At 38.3% G+C, this 23,846-nt stretch overlaps 1 protein-coding gene across 1 annotated transcript in view; it reads left to right on the top strand.

Annotated features, from left to right (window-relative positions):
- PROS1 (protein S) overlaps positions 1-23,846 on the top strand; it is a 108,494-nt gene that overhangs the window by 79,112 nt on the left and 5,536 nt on the right. Inside the window, exons 11-14 of the mRNA XM_053565337.1 lie at positions 1,946-2,113; positions 3,416-3,584; positions 15,235-15,383; positions 17,317-17,542. Of these exons, the coding sequence (XP_053421312.1) occupies positions 1,946-2,113; positions 3,416-3,584; positions 15,235-15,383; positions 17,317-17,542 (712 nt within the window). The remainder of the gene's footprint in view (positions 1-1,945; positions 2,114-3,415; positions 3,585-15,234; positions 15,384-17,316; positions 17,543-23,846) is intronic.

Genomic DNA, 23,846 nt, shown 5'->3' with positions numbered 1-23,846 from the left:
GTAGAATTCGAAATAAACAGCATTGTGTCCTTGAATGACAACATTACAATATTCTTGAAAAATGTAATAAATACTAACATGGTACAACAACTATTTTGTATTTATATATACATAAGCTCAGATAGTTATAAGCATGAGTATCCCCTATGTGAATATATAGTAGAGATTTTCAGAAGGTTTTCAGGATACTGGATATTTTATTACTTACTATACAGGAGTAGCCTGTGTATCACATTATGTCTAGTATCTTTCAACACCAGCATGGATCATACTCATTGTGAGAAGAAGTGCTCTCCAGGGCGGTGCCTGTGGCTCAAAGGAGTAGGGCGCTGGCCCTGTATGCCAGAGGTGGCAGGTTCAAACCCAGCCCTGGCCAAAAAGTGCTCTCCATCTTCAAATATTCTAAGTGCCCTAGAGCGAGGTTATAGAATCTCCTTGAAAATATGCACTTGCATGGCTAAAGGGAAGCAGGGGTCCTCAGACTACGTCCCACGGGCCACATGAGGCGGTGTGATTGTATTTGTTCCCGTTTTGTTTTTTTACTTCAAAATAAGATATGTGCAGTGTGCATAGGAATTTGTTCATAGTTTTGTTTTTTTTTTCGAACTGTAGTCCAGCCCTCCAATGGTCTGAGGGACAGTGAACTGGCCCCCTGTTTAAAAAGTTTGAGGACCTCTGCTAGGGCTTGAACTCCGGGTCTTTGAGTAGAGGTTGAGAAGAAGAGAAGGATCCAGCAAAAGAGACTGAGAAGGAGTAGTTGAGGTGAAGAGGGAGGAGCAAACCAGAGTCACGTCCTGAAGGCAAAATTAAGAATGTGTATGCAGGAGGGAATTGTCATCAGAGTGAAATGCTGCTGATTGCTATGTTAAGGCTGGAGTGTTGACCCAGTTTATAAGCGATACTAAATTTTACTTCTGACGATAGTGTTCCCTTCCCCTAACAGTGTCTTTATATGCCAATTGTTCGCTTCCATGATTGATTAGTAAGTGGAGGATGTGCTTTCTGAGTGCTACGGTCTCATGTGCAGTGAGTGCAGCAATAGTTCTTCAAATTCCTTTTAAGGCAGGACTTTTTTTTATTGTTGTTTACCTTTCTTCAACCCTTCTTTTATTAGACCCAGTCTTCCTTCAAAATTGGAAAATTCCGATTTCATTTTACATGTCCTTCCTGATGGCATCGATCACTTTTGATTTTTGAAAGAAAAGATAATTTGTGTGTAATGAGCAGAATACTGAACATATTGAGTCTCTTAGATATTAAGAACTTACATAATTGATTCCATATGTGCCATATCAAACAATTACAAAATAAGAGCACTTAAAATTTTTCTAAGATAGAATGGCTCATTCTTTAGAAACTGTTAATTTTATAGCATACTAGGATTGAAACATTTAATTGAATGTTTTAACAGGATGATGCTGATCTTTTTATCTTTAAAAAATGACATGTTTTTAATTTTTGATCAAACACTATCACCTTAAAACATATTGAATTAAACATAGTTTGATGTTCCAAATCTGCTGAAACAAAGTAATAATTTCATTAAGATGATTATTTGGTGGGTGGCACCTGTGGCTCAGGGGGTAGGGTGCCGGTCCCATATAGCGAGGATGGCGGGTTCAAACCTGGCCCCCGCCAAACTGCAACAAAAAAATAGCCTGGCATTGTAGCGGCACCTGTAATCCCAACTAATCGGGAGGCTGAGGCAAGAGAATTGCTTAAGCTTAGGAGTTGGAGGTTGCTGTGAGCTGTGACACCACAGCCCTCTATCGAGGGCGACAAAGTGAGACTCTGTCTCTACAAACAACAACAACAACAACAAAAAAATGATGATTATTTGGGGAAATGATTTATTGGAATAATGATGGGATTTTTCAGTCCCAGTGTTTCAAATGAGATGCAGTAATGCTTGGTTGTTTGGTAATTTCTGTCTTTTTAATTATAGGTATCTGTAGAAGAATTAGAAAATAGTATTAGTGTCAAAATAGCTAAAGAAGCTGTGATGAATATAAATAAACCTGGAAGCCTTTTTAAGCCTACCAATGGATTTTTGGAAACCAAAGTATACTTTGCAGGATTCCCTCGAAAAGTGGAAAATTCACTCATTAGATCGGTAATGATCAAGCTTGTATCATTCATCATGGATGTATTCCTTTTGCCTATAATGGGTTTGAAGATATGTTTTTCTGAGAATCAATAGAGATTATTTTCTTAAACACTCCAAGTATAACAATTGGAGTAGAACATGGAAAAGTAAGATTAGTGACCCTTGAAATTATATTAAGGAAATAAGAAAATGAATAATGAATGTGGTGTTCTTGTGCTCATTTAAATCCATAGCATTAATCAGGAAAATGTAGATTTTTAAAAAATTTTCAAGTGTCAATTCAGTATAAATATCATAATAGTCTACACTTAGCCAATCAATACATATGTAAATACATATGTTTGAGTCTAAAATTACATTATTCGGTAGAAGTCAATCAAGGGACTTTCTCATCTATATTCAGGCCTGAGAAATGTGGAAGTTCAAGCACAGCACCAGGGTGGAATTTATTATTTAAAAAAACTTTACCGAGGGTATAGCTATAATCTGTTATGAATTGAAATTAGATATAACAAATGATTTTCTGAATATGACGTTTGTTTAATAACTGTGGAATAGGTTTTATGAAAGTGACTTATTACTGTCCTTGAAGAGTTTTAAAACTTTCATTTGAAATCATGGCCTTGCCAGATACACTTTCTAATTTAATTTAAATATTCACTATTTTATATCCATCTTTCACTCATGACAATTCAGTTACTTTAACTTTTAAAAAATTTCTGTGACATGATATTAAACTTGAATTAGTTAACCTGTGTCAAAATGAGTATGCCTATTCATTGAAACTGATAAATCTAGACACTTTAAAAGTAAAATAAATTATTCAAAAAGAATCAACCATTTATGAAATAGCTACTCCATGTCTTGAATCTGGCTAGATGCTTTGATGGAGGCTAAAGAATGTAAACATTTTTTGTGCCTGAAGTGGCTTAGAGTCTAATTGGCAGGACTGACCTATATTGTAAATGCAACTCAAGGAAAACAGAAACACCTTACAGCCAGGGCCACAAGTAGAAGCAAATATAGAACTTGAGAGCAGAAAAGTTGACTAAGGAGAGGCAAGTGGTGCTTGATGTGTTAAAAATCAACAGGATCTTACTGGGGGCCTGTGATGGCATAAACTCACTCTTACTAAAAGACTGTCTGAAGGACACCTTAGAAGAAAACTTTAGATAAAATTTTAAATATTTTATAATGTCATCAAATATAGGATTGTTTCTCTGAATGAAAACCTATGCCATAATTAAATAAGTCCCTTATTTGATTTAGTTTAAAATGCATTCCTTGACCTATGTTTTAATTTGTTAGATTAACCCTCGTTTAGATGGATGTATAAGAGGCTGGAATCTGATGGATCAAGGAGCTTCAGGAGTAAAGGAAATTATTCAAGAAAAACAAAATAAGCATTGCCTTGTTACTGTGGAGAAGGGCTCCTACTATCCTGGTTCTGGAATTGCTCAATTTGCCATAGATTATAGTAAGTGATTTCCCATTTTATCTTTCTTGTCTCATTAATGACTAAACTTATTATTGATAAATACCAATGATTCCTTTAGTAAACATTATGAGTGTGTACTATGTGCCTAGAATAATCTTAGGTTTATTCATACTGTTAGAGACTTAATAATTTCTTTCAGTATATTGAAAAAAATATAAATACAGTTGAATATGCTTATGTTATTTAAAGTTGCTTGTTATATAGACTGATTCATTTGGTACATTCGTTTGACTTATTTTTTCCAGTTGTAGGACATGTGGTTCTGCTCTGGGTAAGACGGTGTTCTCATCTTGGCTATCCTTGAAAGCATCTGTCTTTTTTAAGGTTTCTGGTTAGTTGGCTGCTCTGTAATCTCAGCTCTTTAAGAGTTTAAGAAAAGTTGTGATTATGCAGATAATTAAGGTTTCATTGTTGTTGTAAGAGGGGGACTAGTATTCTTTCCAGTTCCTACAGCTTAAGTGGAGCAGGAAGACTTTTCCTTTTACCAGTGACTCTTCCGTGGACATTCATGAACACACATACTGGTGTCATCCTGGGGTACTTCATCATCTCCATGAAAGGTTGTGGAAATATATAATCATTACAGGTTTGATCACATTTTCCTCCAAAGATCTTTTATCAGATCATACTTCTACCAACAAAATGAGAAAGTTTGTTTGAGATATGTTTCTAATCTGACGGTTTAAAAATTAAATTTTGTAGTTTAAAATATTATTTTTCTATATTTTACAGAACTTGAATATCTCTGCATGTTTACTAATTATTTTTACGTTTTAATTATTTTATTGAGTTCTTTGTCTTTTTCTGTTTTATTTTATTTTTTTTTAATTTTTTTATTAAATCATAACTGTATACAATGATATGATTATGGGGCATCATACACTCACTTCATAAACCATTTGACACATTTTTATCACAGTGGTTAACATAGCCTTTCCGGCGTTATCTCAGTTACTGTGCCAAAACATTTACATTCTACATTTACCAAGTTTTGCAAATACCCCTGTAATATGCACCACAGGTGTGATCCCACCAATTCCCCTCCCTCTACCCACCCCCCCCTTTCCCACTTCCCCCTATTGTTAAGTTGTAGCTGGGTTATAGCTTTCATGTGAGAGTCCCAAATTAGTTTCATAGTAGGGCTGTGTACATTGGGTATTTTTTCTTCCATTCTTGGGATACTTTACTAAGAAGAATATGTTCCAGCTCCATCCATGTAAACATGAAAGAGGTAAAGTCTCCATCTTTCTTTAAGGCTGCATAGTATTCCATGGTATACATATACCACAATTTATTAATCCATTCGTGGATCGATGGGCACTTGGGCTTTTTCCATGACTTAGCTATTATGAATTGGGCTGCAATAAACATTCTGGTACAAATATCTTTGTTATGTTGTGATTTTTGGTCTTCTGGGTATATGCCCAGCAGAGGAATTACAGGATTGAATGGCAGATCTATTTTTAGATCTCTGAGTGTTCTCCATATATCTTTCCAAAAGGAATGTATTAATTTGCATTCCCACCAGCAGTGCAGAAGTGTTCCCTTTTCTCCGCATCCACGCCAACATCTCTGGTCTTGAGATTTTGTGATATAGGCTAGTCTCATTGGAGTTAGATGATATCTCAAAGTAGTTTTGATTTGCATTTCTCTGATGATTAAAGATGATGAGCATTTTTTCATATGTCTGAAGGCCGTGCGCCTGTCTTCTTCAGAGAAGTTTCTCTTCAAATCCCTTGCCCAGCCTGCGATGGGATCCCTTGTTTTTTTCTTGCTGATGCGTTTGAGTTCTCTGTGGATTCTGGTTATTAAACCTTTGTCAGAGTTATACCCTGCGAATATCTTCTCCCATTCTGAGGGCTGTCTGCTTGCTCTGCTTACTGTGTTCTTAGCTGTGCAGAAGCTTTTTAGTTTGATCAAGTCCCAGTAGTGTATTTTTGAAGCTGCTTCAATTGCCCGGGGGGTTCTCCTCATGAAATACTCACCCAGACCAATTTCTTCAAGGGTTTTCCCTGCATTCTCCTCTAGTATTTTTATAGTTTCATGTCTTAAGTTTAAATCTTTAATCCAATGAGAGTCTATCTTAGTTAATGGTGAAAGGTGTGGGTCCAATTTCAGTCTTCTGCAGGTTGCCAGCCAGTTCACCCAGCACCATTTGTTAAATAGGGAATCTTTTCCCCACTGAATGTTTTTAATTGGCTTGTCAAAAATCAAATAGCGGAGAGAAGTAGATATCTGGAATAGAATAGAGAACCAAGAGATGAATCCAGCTACTTATCGCTATTTGATTTTTGACAAGCCAATTAAAAACATTCAGTGGGGAAAAGATTCCCTATTTAACAAATGGTGCTGGGTGAACTGGCTGGCAACCTGCAGAAGACTGAAATTGGACCCACACCTTTCACCATTAACTAAGATAGACTCTCATTGGATTAAAGATTTAAACTTAAGACATGAAACTATAAAAATACTAGAGGAGAATGCAGGGAAAACCCTTGAAGAAATTGGTCTGGGTGAGTATTTCATGAGGAGAACCCCCTGGGCAATTGAAGCAGCTTCAAAAATACACTACTGGGACTTGATCAAACTAAAAAGCTTCTGCACAGCTAAGAACACAGTAAGCAGAGCAAGCAGACAGCCCTCAGAATGGGAGAAGATATTTGCAGGCTATATCTCTGACAAAGGTTTAATAACCAGAATCCACAGAGAACTCAAACGCATCAGCAAGAAAAAAACAAGGGATCCCATCGCAGGCTGGGCAAGGGATTTGAAGAGAAACTTCTCTGAAGAAGACAGGCGCACGGCCTTCAGACATATGAAAAAATGCTCATCATCTTTAATCATCAGAGAAATGCAAATCAAAACTACTTTGAGATATCATCTAACTCCAATGAGACTAGCCTATATCACAAAATCTCAAGACCAGAGATGTTGGCGTGGATGCGGAGAAAAGGGAACACTTCTGCACTGCTGGTGGGAATGCAAATTAATACATTCCTTTTGGAAAGATATATGGAGAACACTCAGAGATCTAAAAATAGATCTGCCATTCAATCCTGTAATTCCTCTGCTGGGCATATACCCAGAAGACCAAAAATCACAACATAACAAAGATATTTGTACCAGAATGTTTATTGCAGCCCAATTCATAATAGCTAAGTCATGGAAAAAGCCCAAGTGCCCATCGATCCACGAATGGATTAATAAATTGTGGTATATGTATACCATGGAATACTATGCAGCCTTAAAGAAAGATGGAGACTTTACCTCTTTCATGTTTACATGGATGGAGCTGGAACATATTCTTCTTAGTAAAGTATCCCAAGAATGGAAGAAAAAATACCCAATGTACACAGCCCTACTATGAAACTAATTTGGGACTCTCACATGAAAGCTATAACCCAGCTACAACTTAACAATAGGGGGAAGTGGGAAAGGGGGGGAGGGTAGAGGGAGGGGGATTGGTGGGATCACACCTGTGGTGCATATTACAGGGGTATTTGCGAAACTTGGTAAATGTAGAATGTAAATGTTTTGGCACAGTAACTGAGATAACGCCGGAAAGGCTATGTTAACCACTGTGATAAAAATGTGTCAAATGGTTTATGAAGTGAGTGTATGATGCCCCATAATCATATCATTGTATACAGTTATGATTTAATAAAAAAAAAAATAAATAAAATAAAAAAAAAATCAAATAGCGGTAAGTAGCTGGATTCATCTCTTGGTTCTCTATTCTATTCCAGATATCTACTTCTCTGTTTTTGTGCCAATACCATGCTGTTTTGATCACCATCGATTTGTAGTAAAGTCTGAGGTCTGTTAGTGTGATTCCTCCTGTTTTGTTTTTATTTCTGAGTAATGTCTTGGCTATTCGAGGTTTTTTCTGATTCCATATAAAACGAAGTAATGTTTTTTCAAGATCTTTAAAATATGACAGTGGAGCTTTAATAGGTAGTGCGTTGAAATTATATATTGCTTTGGGTAGTATGGACATTTTGATAATGTTGATTCTTCCCAGCCATGAGCATGGTATGTTTTTCCATTTGTTAACATTTTCAGCTATTTCTTTTCTTAGAGTTTCATAGTTCTCTTTATAGAGATCTTTCACGTCTTTTGTTAGGTAAATTCCCAAATATTTCATCTTCTTTGGCACTACTGTGAATGGGATAGAGTCCTTAACTGCTTTTTCAATTTGACTGTTGTTGGTGTATATAAAGGCTACTGATTTATGAATGTTGATTTTGTAACCTGAGACGCTGCTGTATTCCTTGATCACTTCTAGGAGTTTTGTAGTAGAGTCCCTAGTGTTTACCAGATACACAATCATATCATCTGCGAAGAGCGAGAGTTTGATCTCTTCTGACCCTATATGGATACCCTTGATCGCCTTTTCTTCCCTAATTGCGGTGGCTAAAACTTCCATTACAATGTTGAAAAGCAATGGAGACAATGGGCAGCCTTGTCTGGTTCCTGATCTGAGTGGAAATGATTCCAATTTAACTCCATTCAATATGATATTGGCTGTGGGTTTGCTGTAGATAGCCTCTATCAGTTTAAGAAAAGTCCCTTCTAGACCAATTTTCTTGAGTGTTCTGATGATGAAGGGATGCTGGATATTATCAAAAGCTTTTTCTGCATCAATTGAGAGAATCATATGGTCTTTGTTTTTTAATTTGTTTATGTGCTGAATTAAATTTATAGATTTACGTATATTGAACCAGCCTTGAGACCCTGGGATAAAACCAACTTGGTCATGATGTATAATTTGTTTGATGTGTTGTTGGATTCTGTTTGTTAGGATCTTGTTGAATATTTTTGCATCTATATTCATTAGTGATATTGGTCTATAATTTTCTTTTCTTGTTGGGTCTTTTCCTGGTTTGGGGATCAGGGTGATATTTGCTTCATAGAACGTGTTGGGTAGTCTTCCTTCTTTTTCTACATTTTGGAACAGGTTGAGTAATATAGGTACTAATTCCTCTTTAAAGGTTTGGTAGAATTCTGACGTGAAACCATCTGGTCCCGGGCTTTTCTTTTTAGGGAGGTTTTGTATAGTTAATGCTATTTCTGAACTTGATATGGGTCTGTTCAACATTTCCACTTGATTCTGGTTAAGTCTTGGAAGGTGGCGTGCTTCCATGTATCGGTCTATTTCCTTCAGATTTTCATATTTCTGAGAATAAAGTTTCTTGTAATATTCATTAAGGATTTTTTGGATTTCTGATGAGTCTGTGGTTATTTCATCTTTGTTGTTTCTGATTGATGATATTAGAGACTTTACTCTTTTTTTCCTGATTAGGTTGGCCAGAAGTTTATCTATTTTATTGAGCTTTTCAAAAAACCAGCTTTTTGATTTATTGATCTGTTGTATTATTCTTTTGTTTTCAATTTGATTTAATTCTGCTCTAATTTTGGTTATTTCTTTTCTTCTACTGGGTTTGGGGTTGGAATGTTCTTCCTTTTCCAGTTGCGTGAGATGTCCCATTAAGTTGTTAACTTCCTCTCTTTCTGTTCTCTTGAGGAAGGCTTGCAGTGCTATAAATTTCCCTCTTAGAACTGCCTTTGCAGTGTCCCAGAGGTTCTGATAGCTTGTGTCTTCATTGTCATTTTGTTCCAAAAAATTGGTGATTTCTTTCTTAATCTCATCTCTGACCCAGCTATCATTCAGCATAAGGTTATTTAACTTCCATGTTTTTGTATGGGTATGCAGATTCCTGTTGTTACTCAATTCAAGTTTTATTCCATGATGGTCCGAGAAGATGCATGGAATAATTTCTATTCCTTTAAATTTACTGAGGTTAGACTTGTGACCTAAAATGTGATCAATTTTGGAGTAAGTTCCGTGGGCTGATGAGAAGTATGTGTATTCAGTTTTGTTGGGATGAAATGTTCTGTAGATGTCTGCTAAATCTAAATATTGGATGGTTAGGTTTAAATCTAAGATTTCTTTGCTCAGCTTCTTTCTGGAGGATCGATCCAACACTGCCAAGGGAGTGTTGAAATCTCCAACGATTATGGAGCTGGAGGAAATCAAGTTACTCATGTCTGTTAGAGTTTCTCTTATAAATTGAGGTGTATTCTGGTTGGGTGCATAGATATTAATAATTGAGATCTCGTCATATTGAGTATTACCCTTAACAAATATGAAGTGACCATTCTTGTCCTTCCTTACTTTTGATGGTTTAAAGCCTACTGTATCTGCAAATAAAATTGCAACACCTGCTTTTTTCTGATTACCATTTGCCTGAAATATGGATGACCATCCTTTCACCCTGAGTCTGTATTTGTCTTTTAAGTTGAGATGTGACTCTTGTATGCAACAAATATCTGGCTTGAGTTTTTGTATCCAGTCAGCTAACCTATGCCTCTTTAGAGGACAGTTTAAGCCATTCACATTGATGGAGAGTATTGATAAGTCTGGTGGAATTTTGGGTATCGAGTTTTTCAAAGGTCCAGTGGACATTTTTAATCCTTTCGCCAGTGTGGAAGTTGGAGTTTGATCCGAAGTTTCTGAGTGAGTTTACTTTTGTGGTATAGGATTGGGTTGGTCATTGTGGAGGATAGGTCTGAGAACATCCTGAAGAGCTGGTTTACTTATGGCAAATTTTTTCAACATATGAATGTCATTGAAGTATTTAATTTCTCCATCATAGATGAAACTCAGTTTAGCTGGATACAAGATCCTGGGTTGAAAGTTTTTTTGCTTTAGGAGATTAAAAGTTGATGACCAGCCTCTTCTTGCTTGAAAAGTTTCAGCAGAGAGATCTGCAGTTATTCTAATATTCTTACCTTTGTACGTTATAGTTTTCTTTCGCCTGGCTGCTTTGAGAATCTTCTCTTTCATGTTAACTTTAGTGAAGCTAATTATGATATGTCTGGGAGATGGCTTTTTGGGGTTGAATCGTGCTGGGGTTCTGAAGCTGTCTGCTATCTGAATTTCAGATTCTCTAGGCATGTCTGGAAAATTTTCTTTCATAATTTCATGTAGAAGGGCCTCTGTGTCCTTGGCAGCCACTTCATCATTCTCCGAAATTCCTATAACCCTTATGTTGTTTTTTTTCGAATTATCTGAGAGTTCTCTGAGTGAGTGATCCGTTTTTGCTCTCCATTTCTCTTCCTCTTTGAGAGATTGGGAGCGTTCGAAGACTTTATCTTCAATGTCAGAAATCCTTTCTTCTGCTTGCTCCATTCTGTTACTGAGGGATTCTACTGTATTTTTCATATCTTTGAGTGCTGTAAGTTCTTGTTTCAGTGTGTCTAAGTCTTTGGTGGTTTTGTCTTTAAATTCGTTAAATTCTTTTTTTTTTTTTAATTTTTTTTATTAAATCATAACTGTATACAATGATATGATTATGGGGCATCATACACTCACTTCATAAACCATTTGACACATTTTTATCACAGTGGTTAACATAGCCTTTCCGGCGTTATCTCAGTTACTGTGCCAAAACATTTACATTCTACATTTACCAAGTTTCGCAAATACCCCTATAATATGCACCACTGAGACAATTTTTGAATTTCTCCTCGAATTCCTAATTCCATTTTATTAATCTTGTCTGCAATCCAAATTCTGAATTCGACTTCTGACATCTCAGCCAGTTGTTTATGAATGGGATCTTCAATCACATCTGCCGTATCTTTTCTTGGGGGGGTTGATCTATTCTGGTTATTCATGTTACCAGAGTTTTTCCGCTGATTCCGCCCCATGGTTTACTCCTTTTGGTTTTTCCCCTGGGGTTTTATCGAGGGCCCATACAGTGTTGTGGCCTGAGAAACTGGGGCCCTGTCTGGTGTGGTGGAGCAAAGTGGTTCTGTCTTGTTTTCAGCTGGTTTCTGTTCAATCCTATTGCAACTTCTACTCTGGCTTGAAGTCTCAGCTGTGTGGAAAAATCAGCAATTAAGTCACCCCGCCTTCCCACCTCTGGCCCCAGTTGGAAAAGGAGAATCAAACCTTCCTACAATCGCACACCCAGGGCACCGCCTGAAGAGTCCTCAGTCTATTAGCCCAGTTCAAAAGGTCCGAATCATCTGTCTCAATCGGCACTTGTCTCGGGTGGAAGGGTTCAAGAGGTCTCTGGGAACTGGATCACAGGGGCCTGGTGACTCCTCTGACACAGCTCACCCCAGTGCAGCGTGTAGTCAGGAGGAGCCACCCAGCAAACAGAGCAGTCTGGGAAGGTTGACATCTCCTTCCCCACTTTGCCCCTCCGTCGGACCCAGTCACTGGTATCTCTTCAGATGGCTAACCCAGTTGCCTGCAGTGAACAGACACTCCAGGGGTTTGCACCTGCCTGAATCGCAAGGAAGTCTGCCAGGCCCCCGCAGACTGCCGCTATCTAGCAGGAGGAGATGGGGCCTAACATCTTTGAGTGTTTGATGCAGGTGATGGGAAGGAGGTGTTCACTCAGGCTTAGCCCCGTCCCTGATGCATGCTGCTAACAGAACAGAACAGAACAGACAACTTTGTGAGGTTCTGTCTCTGTTCCTGTCGTCGCCTACAGGAGACGGGCTGTTTTGAGTTCAAACGTCTTTGCTGCTGGAGAATTGCGTCTGAACACCTCTCTGGGTCGGCCCCGCCCTGGAGGCTTCCGGGTTTGTGAGCCGTGTCACCGGTGGCCTCCTCTGGTTGCCCAGGGAGACAGGGGGTGTGGCCTCAGAATATCCAGAAGTGAGCGTTCTGCCGTTAAAGAAAAAACGGCTGTTGATCTACCTCCAGGGAACTGCTGCTCTGGTGTGGGCACTCAGGCGACCCTTTTCTCCTCTGTCCCGCGCCCCAGAGTCAGCACTGAGCGGCCGCAGTTTGTGCTGGGTCCACACCCCTTAAGAGATCCCCCAAGAATCAGAACTCTTGGGGGGTGGGCCCCCAGACCCCGATTGAGAGTGTGGGAGGGAAGCTAGAGTTTCATTCAGTTTCACGCAATACTACGGTCCGGGGAGGGCTCCTGCACTGCACCGCAGGGAAGTGCTGCCAAGGCTTGATTTCCCCTCAGCAGAGTGCCCTCTCCTCGCTCACGTGTCCCAGAGTCAGCGCTGACCTGACGCAGCTCAGGCACTGTGCACTCCCCTCGAGAAATCACCCAAGGAGTCGAACTCCTGGGGGATAGGCCCTCAGACCCCGAGTGAAAGTAGGGGTTCTCAGCTCTCAGCGGGGAGGCCAGAGTCTGATTCAGTCTTGGGTCCCGTATTTCTGGGGAGGGTTGCTGCACTGCACCGCAGGGAAGTGCCGCGAGGCATGACTCCCCCTCAGCCCGGTGCCCTCTCCTCACTCGGCGCGCCTCAGAGTCAATGCTGACCAGTCGCAACTCGGGGACTGTCCACTCCCCTTGAGAAATCACCCAAGGAGCCGAACTCCTGGGGGATAGGCCCTCAGACCCCGAGTGAGAGTAGGGGTTCTCAGCTCTCAGCGGGGAGGCCAGAGTCTGATTCAGTCTTGGGTCCCGTATTTCTGGGGAGGGTTGCTGCACTGCACCGCAGGGAAGTGCCGCGAGGCATGACTCCCCCTCAGCCCGGTGCCCTCTCCTCACTCGGCGCGCCTCAGAGTCAATGCTGACCAGTCGCAACTCGGGGACTGTCCACTCCCCTTGAGAAATCACCCAAAGATCCGAAGTCCTGGAGGACAGGCCTCCAGACCTCAGTGGGCGGGAGGGGAGCGCCGGGGATTCAGGGTTGCCGGCAAAGGATTCCCAAAGTTTTATTCAGCCCTATGTCCGGCAGGAGAACGCCACGGCACCCCAGTAGGGGAGGTTAGGTCCAGTTTTTAGAAGGTCTCTCCCGTGGAGTGTAGTGGGAGGGCCTTTAATTTCTGCCCACTTGTTCAATTGTGGGGCTCTAGAGCCGGTCTCATGGGGGAGGGGGACTCCCGTCCGCTTGGTGGTGGATTTTGTACCTTTTGTTTGCGTCCTTGTGATCACAACTTGCCTCAGCGGTGTTGATGTGCGTTCTTCAGCCTTCTCTCTTGGTGAGGCTCAAGTCCACCAGGATACTTACTAAATTCCTGTCCCTTAACTCTCCTTCTGGACGGGAGCCTTTGTTGAAAGCTGGCTTCAATCCGCCATCTTGTCTCCCACCCTTTTTCTGTTTTAGTTCATTATTTGAGCTACTAACACTTTGATTATAAATTAAGTTAGTGTGTATCTGATATGCACATATCTATGCTGCAAGAAAAAGTTATATATATATATATATATATATATTTTTTTTTTTTTTTGGCCGGGGCCAGGTTTGAACCTGCCACTTCTGGTATATGGAATGGGGCCAGTGCCCTACTCCTTGAGCCACAGGCACCACCCCAGAAAAAGTTACATTTTAAATGTATTTATTCATAGCTGTAAAAAATAATTACTACAGTTTTAAGGAAGAATTTTACACAAGTGATTTCTGTTTTCCTAACATAAATTATTATAATTCCTTTAACTGTAGCTCTGTGATGCACATGAAAGATTTTTTCTTAAAATGTCATAAATGGGAGAGAGGATTGACTGTAGAAAAAAAAACACATAAGCCCATGATGATGAAAGGGAAAGTTGTATTCTACCTGAAAAGATTACTTTCATAAGTAATTAGTTATTTATGGATAACTTAAAAGTGACCTCCTTTGTAATTAATATTTAATTTGACATAACTTATATACATTTTCATATTCACTTTAGTTTGAGTTTGTTAATATCATGTGTTAAGTTTACTTATTTCACAATGATTATGTATTTTCTTCTGAATGAGATTTACAAAGATTCTTCATGGGATTACAAAGAAAAATGTAGTAGCATTATATGTAACTAAATGGACCAACATTTTGTCAAAGGAAAATTATTTTCTCCATTCACATTCACCCTTTCAATTGCTTGAGGTAGTATTTGGGGGTTTTTATGTGTTACATCATATGAAATGAGGGAGACTTCATTCAGATTGTGAGCTAACATTTTCAGGAATCTGATTATTCTTGAAACATAATTAGTTCAATAATATTTATTGAATGACTTTTGAAAAACAAAGTGGTGATAAAGCCATGTACCTCCTAGAGCTTGCACTTTAAAGGGGTAAACTATTAACATAGTAATTAAGAAAGAAAATGTTATATACAAAGGTAAGAAAATCACAGATCAAGAGCTCCCATTCTAATTTTAAAACTAATCATTGATGTCAAAGTTATTTCTCTGCTGTCAAGCTATCTACCTCCCCTGTGTATACAGATCATATTTATTCTTCCCATTGCTCTAAGATGGAAAGTGTTGAGGTGGAGATGGCAGCTATACTCAAATCTCCCACAGATATTAACAGTAAATGTGTTGGACTGCCTTCTAAGTATGTACTTTAAAATATGATCACTCTGAGATTTGAGCATTGGTCAATGTGCAAGGAGGGGAGGAAGAAGTTACAACGAGCAAACAAGGAAAATTTATAATAATCCTCAACACCACACTCTAGAATGGTCTAGGAACCCCAGACAGAAGGGGCTCTACTTGCCTGCATTGAAAAACAAAACCTTGGTAGATCATTAAGAAAGGGATCTAAAATCTTTAGTGTTACACAAAGATGGCTTTGAATATTAATCAGATTATTATACTTCCTTCTGATGCCCTTTAAGAGTACATTGATCCTACTTCTGTTTCCTTGTTTTAAACAGATAACATGTCCAATGCTGAAGGTTGGCAAGTGAATGTGACCTTGAACATTCGCCCATCTGCGGCCACTGGTGTTATGCTTGCCTTGGTTTCTGGTAACTCGGTGCCCTTTGCCTTGTCCTTGGTGGACTCCACCTCTGAAAAATTTCAGGTAACTTTACTCTAAACCTATCTGAGCCTCATTCTTCTCTACAGTTTTAAAATGGATATAATAGTAATACTTACCTCAAAAGGGCTATTTTGGAGATTAAATGATGAAATTCATGTAAAGTATTTGGCACAATATCCAGCACATAATTAAGAACTCAGAATATGTTCATCATTATTATTTTTTTGCTGGCTTATTTTCATGATCTGAACCAAGAAGTGAGGAAAGGGGAATTGAGAAACCTTCTATGTCTGCAGGTAAGATTAGGTAGACTCTCACAGGCAGCTTGGAGCCATCACAGGATACATAGAAATCCCCCCTTACTGGGAAACCCTGAAGCGCTGTCAGAAGTGAAATAGAAGTGAATCTGATTACAGTCCACTCCCGGATATTCAGTGCTGAATTATAATGCTTTGTGCTTTCTTGCACTCTTAATCTTTTCTCTCAGGAGTAAATTAGGAAATGAGATTAAAGTAAAACTCATCCACTTGGCAACTCTTATTTGAAATTAGGAGGAAGAACAGTAAAATGTCTTAGATAAAATGGAACATGAGAGTTATCAGAAGATCTCAATTATTCAGACTTCCATTAGAGGCTAATACCCCTGTCCTTGAGTCATTCACAGTGGATTCCAATTTACAGCAAGCAGCTTCTGTTTAGGCCAAGGTTGGGTTAGATGCTTGCAGTAGCTGTTAGAATACAGTTAAGTAATGTCTATAATAATAAAAAAGGACACTGTTTGCAACTTAATAGATATTGGGGTAGTGTTAGGAGAGAGTTTCTAGTGGTTAACAGTAAGTACCTTAAAAGGTCCTGCTGAGTTCTGTTTTGTTTTTGTTTATTTTTATCTCCAACTATAAGGACCTTTCTACATTTCAATTTCAATTTTTTTTTGTTTGCATGTTGTTTTCTTTTAAACAAAATGGGAATTCCTATCTTCACTACATTTGTGCAGTGGAGGAGGTTAATGCATTTCATGTCTTTGATTCTTTTTATCCTTTCTATAGTCATCTCTATGGCTCTTATTTTTTCACACCAGATTCTCTTCTCAAGATCTATATGCAGTATTTCATACCAGTATTCCACAAACCATTGATCATTCTGGAGAATTTTCTCAATTGATCACCTCTTTTAATGAGTTTAAGGAGACAGACATATATAGCATAATAACAGATTTCTTCGAATAACCTATACTTATGAAATACAGACATTTCACTTAACATAGGTATCTTGGATTCCTAAGTAAACAGTGCAGGCTATCTTTCTACCACCTGGGAAGCATCATAATAGCTGCCTCTCTAGTTTTGATTTATTTTTTTTCTCTGTTACTTTTGATATTCCCTCTGTACCCTGTAAGTTACATGCACAGATCACTCTCAACAAGTTCAGTAATTTAAGTTTGAAAATTTTAGCAAATTAAATACATTTTGTTTTTTGAGACTCTTCTGGAAACTACTCTGTAACTTACTGCTGGAAATCCCAGCTTTTTCTTTCTTGGTTCCTCCTCTGTATGACAACTTGTGTGGCACAAACAAACCTCTCAGTCCTGCTGGCCTGGCATGTGCTTTCTAAAGCTCTTTACATTTTCCATTTCTTTTCCCTATTTTTAATACATATGCTTGCTTCGAAACTAGGAATCCTCATAAACAAAAATATATTGTTTAAGACACTGCTTTAGATTCCTTCCTGTTGGTGTATTGACGTTTTAGAAGTCTCTATCCATTTACATTTTAGCTAAATTTAGAATTTGTAAAAACTATAGTAATCTTAAAATTACGATTATTATGTTAATCAGTAATTTTTCAATAAAACTTGAGGACTCTATCATATTTTTTTCATCAAAATTCAGTTTTTGAATGTCAGAAACTCTGAAGTCACTCGTAAGTGGCATTACTGTTAGCACTTGCTTACTTTTGGTTGTTGCATTATTTTTCAGGATATTGTGGTATCTGTTGAAAATACAGTAATATCTCGGATCGAGGCCATGAGTCTATGTTCTGATCAACAATCATATCTTGAATTCAGAGTCAACAGAAACGTTCTGGAGTTTTGGACTCCACTTAAAAACGATATCATCTCCTCTGAACACTTTCAAAGACAATTTGCCACCTTGGATAAAGCAATGAAAGGAACAGTGGCCACTTACTTGGGTGGCATTCCAGGTATCTGCTAACTTCAGTTTTGAAAAGTGTATTTTAAATCAAATAGATATATTTTTTTTTTCGTAGAGACAGAGTTTCACTTTATTGCCCACAGTAGAGTGCCATGGCGTCACACAGCTCACAGCAACCTCCAGTACCTGGGCTTAGGCAATTCTCTTGCCTCAGTCTCCCAAGTACCTGGGACTACAGGCATCTGCCACAACGCTCGGCTATTTTTTTGTTGTTGTTGTTGTAGTTCAGCAGGGGCCGGGTTTGAACCCGCCACTCTCGGTATATGGGGCCAGCACCCTACTCACTGAGCCACAGGCGCTGCCCCAAAATTGATAATATTTCTAATATATAATTTTAGCAAAAAAGCATCAGTGTGGAAGAAAAAAAATTGTATTCATTATTCTTTTTCTGAGGTTCTGTACTGACATTTTATTGGTGCATTTTTATTTTTTTTTTAATGGTGAACTGAAACTGATGAACTTTTGGTACATTTGGATATCCTAGCCAAAAAGAATGTATTATTTCCTTTCACCCTCACAATAGCCTTTTAAGTTCAATATTTATTCTTCAATTCATTGGTAATTTATCCAATGTTTATTCGTCTATTATTCAATTCATCTATCATTTATCCAACTTTTATTAAGAACTTATACCCCAGGTACTAGGGACATAGTAATGAACAAATAGATGTTGTCCCTGCCATTAAGGCTTTTACAGTCTAATAGCAGAGGCAGACATTAAACAACTGATTAAGAAAATGTGAAAATAATTAAAATTGTGGTCACTTCTATAAAGGAAGAGTAGGGATGCTTTAGAGTCTGAAAATGGGGACATGACCTGGTTGTGGAGGCCTGGAACAACCTCGCTGAATAAAAGAGTAAAATTAAATCTGATATTTGAAGAATTAGACAAATTTAAGAAGGTGGTAGGAAGATTAGAGGGATTAGAGTTCATATGCAGGTAAAATGACCCATATTTGGGAAAGATGGACAAACGGGATGAGAAGCTTGAGGACTCTATAGGAGATCAGTCTGGTTAAAGCATGTTGAGCAAGAGGATGAGAGTGGACCATGAGGCTGTGAACTGAGTGGGTGGGGGAACAGTTCGCAGATGTGGTTCTGGGACCTGAATCTTATTTTGAGACAGAATCATTGAGAAGTTTAGACCAGGAAGTGGCAGAGTAATGTAATAACTTAAAAAATTCACTCTGCACGATAGATGGAGATGGATAGGTGAGAGGCAATAGTGGGTACAGTTGGGCTGAGTTGGGAAGCTATTGAATTAGCCCAGATGAAGTAGCAGTAATCACAATAACTACACTACCCACAGCTGGTGCATAGTAAACAGTCTGGGCAGTGTTCAGAGCACTTCAAATATATGAACTCATTCAAATTTCAAAATTGTCCTGGGAGGCAGGTAGTATTGTATCCCCATTTTACAGATGAGGAAGCTGAGGAAGCTGCTGGAACAGGATGACAGCAGCAGAGATGAATGCTGGGAATAGACTTGAGATGTATGTGAGAAACCAAATTATTAGGATTTAACAATCAAAAGACAGGTGCAAGGGTGAATTAGGTCTCTAGCATGAATGGTTGCGTGGATAGAGATTCCATTTATCCAGATGAGGAAAACTGGAAGAAAAGCAGGTTCATCTTTAACTTAATTTTGTAAAATAGGAATTAGCACCAATATTTTATTTTAAATTTCAAAAAACTAAAGAAGAGGCAGGAATTTCTTTAGAAGCGTTTAAAGGTACCATGTACAGGTTATTCTTATGGGGATAATTGTGAGTTTGATATATGGACTTCTAATAACCCATGTTGTATTACTTTGACTGTTCAGGGTCTTGGTTTCCTATATATGGAAATTTTATCTGGGCTTTTGGAAAATAGAAATAAAAGGACTCTAAAGATGATAGATAGATAGATAGATAGATAGATAGATAGATAGATAGATAGATAGATATAATAAGTAGTTAGGATGGTTAATTATTAAGGAGTATTATTTCAATTCAAAGCAATACTACAGAAGGTACCAAAACAATGTATACACATTTTAAGAAATGAAAAAAACTATATTAAAGTTGTAAAACTCAATATATACTTATGACAAAAGAGGATGACAAGTCGCATTGAGCATCTCTTGTAATTGCAGAGCCAAACATAACTTGAGTATTACAAATTTATTACAGTTTTTTCCTTTCTAAAATGTGTGCACTTTTTTTGGTACCCTCTGTATATTGAAATCCACCTACCACCTTATTCCCAAAATAATGAAATGCAATTATCAAAAATCAAACAATGAAAGTGTTTAAAAGAAGTAAAAATACCAAAATGTCAATGGTTCTGAGATTTGGCAGTAGTGCTGAGGACCACCTGACTGACTTCAGATGGGATTTGTTGACAGAAAGAGTACTATTTGAGAGATGCTGAAAATTCAGATAAGAGTGTAAACTATGGAATGGGTAAATTATTAATAGTACTCAAAGTAGGCATTTTAAATTTCTTTTTAAAAATTAAAACTTGGGGGAAATTGATGATTCTGAGGAATTTTGTAATGATGGCATAATCTATGATGTTCAGCTAGACTTAAAAGAGATTGTTAACAAATGCTATGAGCTCATACAAAAGTATGGACATTATTCATTGTACTGGCAAGCTAAAAGTGGAAAATTTGAAGTTTTTGTTTTTGGCATAAGTTACTGAGTACAAAGAAAAAGAGCTAAAGAATATCCATTGTGAATTAAAATTCATGCCAAAAAAGAGGAAGCAAGTGGAGAGACAGATCATTTTAAACATTTTAAAATGACCCATAGTTCTTAGGAATCAAGGGGCAATACTGAATATTAATTTGATAAAGAGACGAGGTGCAGTGGCTCGTGTAATCCCAGCACTTTGGGAGGCTGAAGCAGGAGGTTCACTGGAGACAGTGAGCTATGATCCCACCACTGCACTCCGGCTTGGGCAACAGCAAGACTCTGTGTCCTAAAAAAAAAAGAAAAAGAAAAGAAAAAAATAGTTAAGGAGTATGAAAGTGTAGAATGACTTAAAGGCCCTAAAATGACCCAAAATTATTTACTGAGGCGTTATTAAAATTATTATTTTTTCAGACACCAAATATTGCATGAAAATGAGCCCTTTATCATGACCTACTATTGTATGCTCAAGAAGAAAGTATTTCTTTGGAAAATATAGAAATCTTCTTTTATTCCAGCAATAGTAAAAATATATATTTATCACGGTATTTAAAAATGATTTCCAAGTAGCGAATTCTGAGCAGGGTTTGTCTCTGGAACTGGGCTCTGAGCTGGATCCTCCTCTTCAGCTGTTCCCTTTCCTGGAGATCCCAAGTGTCTGTGCAGGAACCTCTGTCACGCTGTGACCTTCAGGTACTGGGAGATCTGTAGGGCGGACACCGGGACATCCCCGGCCCTGGGAAATGGTGGGCTGAGATTCCTGACCCGGGAGAAATCCACATGTGGGCTATGGCAGAGGTAATTGCAGCAGCTGCCATTTACTTCCCCGGTTAAAGCCACGTTTACCAGCCTGATAAGCTGAGAGGCCTCATGTCTCCCATCTTATCTCTCTGGAAGGCTGAGATAAGTGGATTGCTTTAGCTCAGGAGTTGGAAATTAGAATGAGAAAGAGCAACACTCCGTATCTACTAAGAATATAAAAAGTAGTATAAGAGGCTGAAGGAGCTGCCTTGTCCTACTGCCATGTGTTTGACCCTCTGCCATGTGAAGACAATAGAAGGTGCCATACAGGAAGCATACTGAACTCTCACCAGACAGTGAATCTCCTGGAACCTTGATCTTGGACCCCATAGCCTTCAGAACCTCCACAGGCACGAGAAGTTAAAGAGCAAGAGGAAGTGAAAGGAAAATTAGGGCAAGGAAACAGATAAAAGAAATCACCCATGAGGAAGAATCAGCAGAAAACTCCAGGCAACATGAAGAACCAGTCCAGAACGACCCCACCAAGGGACCATGAGGTAGCTACTGCAGAGGATTCCACCTATACAGAAATGTTAGGAATGACAGAAAGGGAATTTAGAATACACATGTTGAAAACAATGAAAGAAATGATGGAAACAATGAAGGAAACTGCTAATAAAGTGGAAAATAACCAAAAGGAAATCCAAAAACAGAATCAAATCAGAGATGAACGATATGAAGAATATAAAAAGGATATAGCAGAGCTGAAGGAACTGAAACAGTCAATCAGGGAACTTAAAGATGCAATGGAAAGTATCAGCAACAGGTTAGACCATGCAGAAGAAAGAATTTCAGAGGTAGAAGACAAAGTTTTTGAGATAACTCAGATAGTCAAAGAGGCAGAAAAGAAGAGAGAGAAAGCAGAACGTTCACTGTCAGAATTATGGGACTTTATGAAGCGTTCCAACATACGAGTTATAGGAATTCCAGAAGGGGAAGAAGAATGCCCCAGAGGAATGGAAGCCATACTAGAGAATATTATAAAAGAAAATTTCCCAAATATCACCAAAGATTCTGACACACTGCTTTCAGAGAGCTATCGGACCCCAGGTCGCCTCAACTCTAACCAAGCTTCTCCAAGACACGTTGTGATGAACCTGTCCAAAGTCAAGACAAAAGAAAAGATTCTGCAAGCTGCCAGGAGTAAGCACCAGTTGACCTCTAGGGGCAAATCCATCAGAGTGACCGCAGACTTCTCTAATGAAACTTTCCAAGCAAGAAGACAATGGTCATCTACCTTTAATCTACTTAAACAGAACAATTTCCAGCCCATAATTCTGTACCCTGCTAAGCTAAGCTTCAAAATTGATGGAGAAATCAAATCATTTACGGATATACAAACATTGAGGAAATTCGCCACAACAAGACCAGCTCTACAGGAAATACTTCAACCTGTTCTGCACACTGACCACCACAATGGATCAGCAGCAAAGTAAGAACTCAGAAATCAAAGGACAGAACCAAACCTCCACACTGATACAAAAGATAAAACTAAGCAATGGACTCTCACCAAATAAGACGAATAGAATACTACCACACGTATCAATTATCTCAATAAATGTTAATGGCTTGAATTCCCCACTGAAGAGACATAGATTGGTTGACTGGATTAAAAAACACAAGCCATCCATTTGCTGTCTGCAAGAAACACACCTGGCTTCAAAAGACAAATTAAAGCTCCGACTCAAGGGTTGGAAGACAATTTTTCAGGCAAATGGAATTCAGAAGAAAAGAGGAGTTGCAATCTTATTTTCAGATACATGTGGATTTAAAGCAACTAAAGTCAAAAAAGACAAAGATGGTCACTTTATATTGGTCAAGGGAAAAATACAACAAGAAGACATTTCAATTCTAAATATCTATGCACCCAATTTAAATGCTCCCAGATTCTTGAAACAGACCTTACTCAGTCTGAGCAATATGATATCTGATAATATCATAATAACAGGGGACCTTAACACTCCTCTTACAGAGCTGGACAGATCCTCTAAACAGAAATTAAGCAAGGATATAAGAGACTTAAATGAGACCCTAGAACAACTGTGCTTGATAGACGCATATAGAACACTCCATCCCAAAGATAAAGAATATATATTCTTCTCATCACCCCATGGAACATTCTCCAAAATTGATCATATCCTGGGACACAAAACAATTATCAACAGAATCAAAAGAATTGAAATTTTACCTTGTATCTTCTCAGACCATAAGGCACTAAAGGTGGAACTCAACTCTAACAAAAACGCTCGACCCCACACAAAGGCATGGAAATTAAACAATCTTCTGTTGAATAACAGATGGGTGAAGGAAGAAATAAAACAGGAAATCATTAACTTCCTTGAGCATAACAACAATGAAGACACAAGCTACCAAAACCTGTGGGATACTGCAAAAGCAGTTTTGAGAGGAAAATTCATCGCTTTAGATGCCTACATTCGAAAAACAGAAAGAGAGCACATCAACAATCTCACAAGAGATTTTATGGAATTGGAAAAAGAAGAACAATCTAAGCCTAAACTCAGTAGAAGAAAAGAAATATCCAAAATCAAATCAGAGATCAATGAAATTGAAAACAAAAGAATCATTCAGAAAATTAATGAAACAAGGAGTTGGTTTTTTGAAAAAATAAATAAAATAGATAAACCATTGGCCAGACTAACGAGGAATAGAAAAGTAAAATCTCTAGTAACGTCAATCAGAAATGATAAAGGGGAAATAACAACTGATCCCAGAGAGATACAAGAGATCATCTCTGAATACTACCAGAAACTCTATGCCCAGAAATTTGACAATGTGAAAGAAATGGATCAATATTTG

This window comes from Nycticebus coucang, chromosome 16 (genome assembly GCF_027406575.1).
Source record: "Nycticebus coucang isolate mNycCou1 chromosome 16, mNycCou1.pri, whole genome shotgun sequence".
Taxonomy (NCBI): domain Eukaryota; kingdom Metazoa; phylum Chordata; class Mammalia; order Primates; family Lorisidae; genus Nycticebus; species Nycticebus coucang.
Note: the sequence above shows the minus strand (reverse complement) of the source record. Positions and strands in the feature narration are given on the sequence as shown.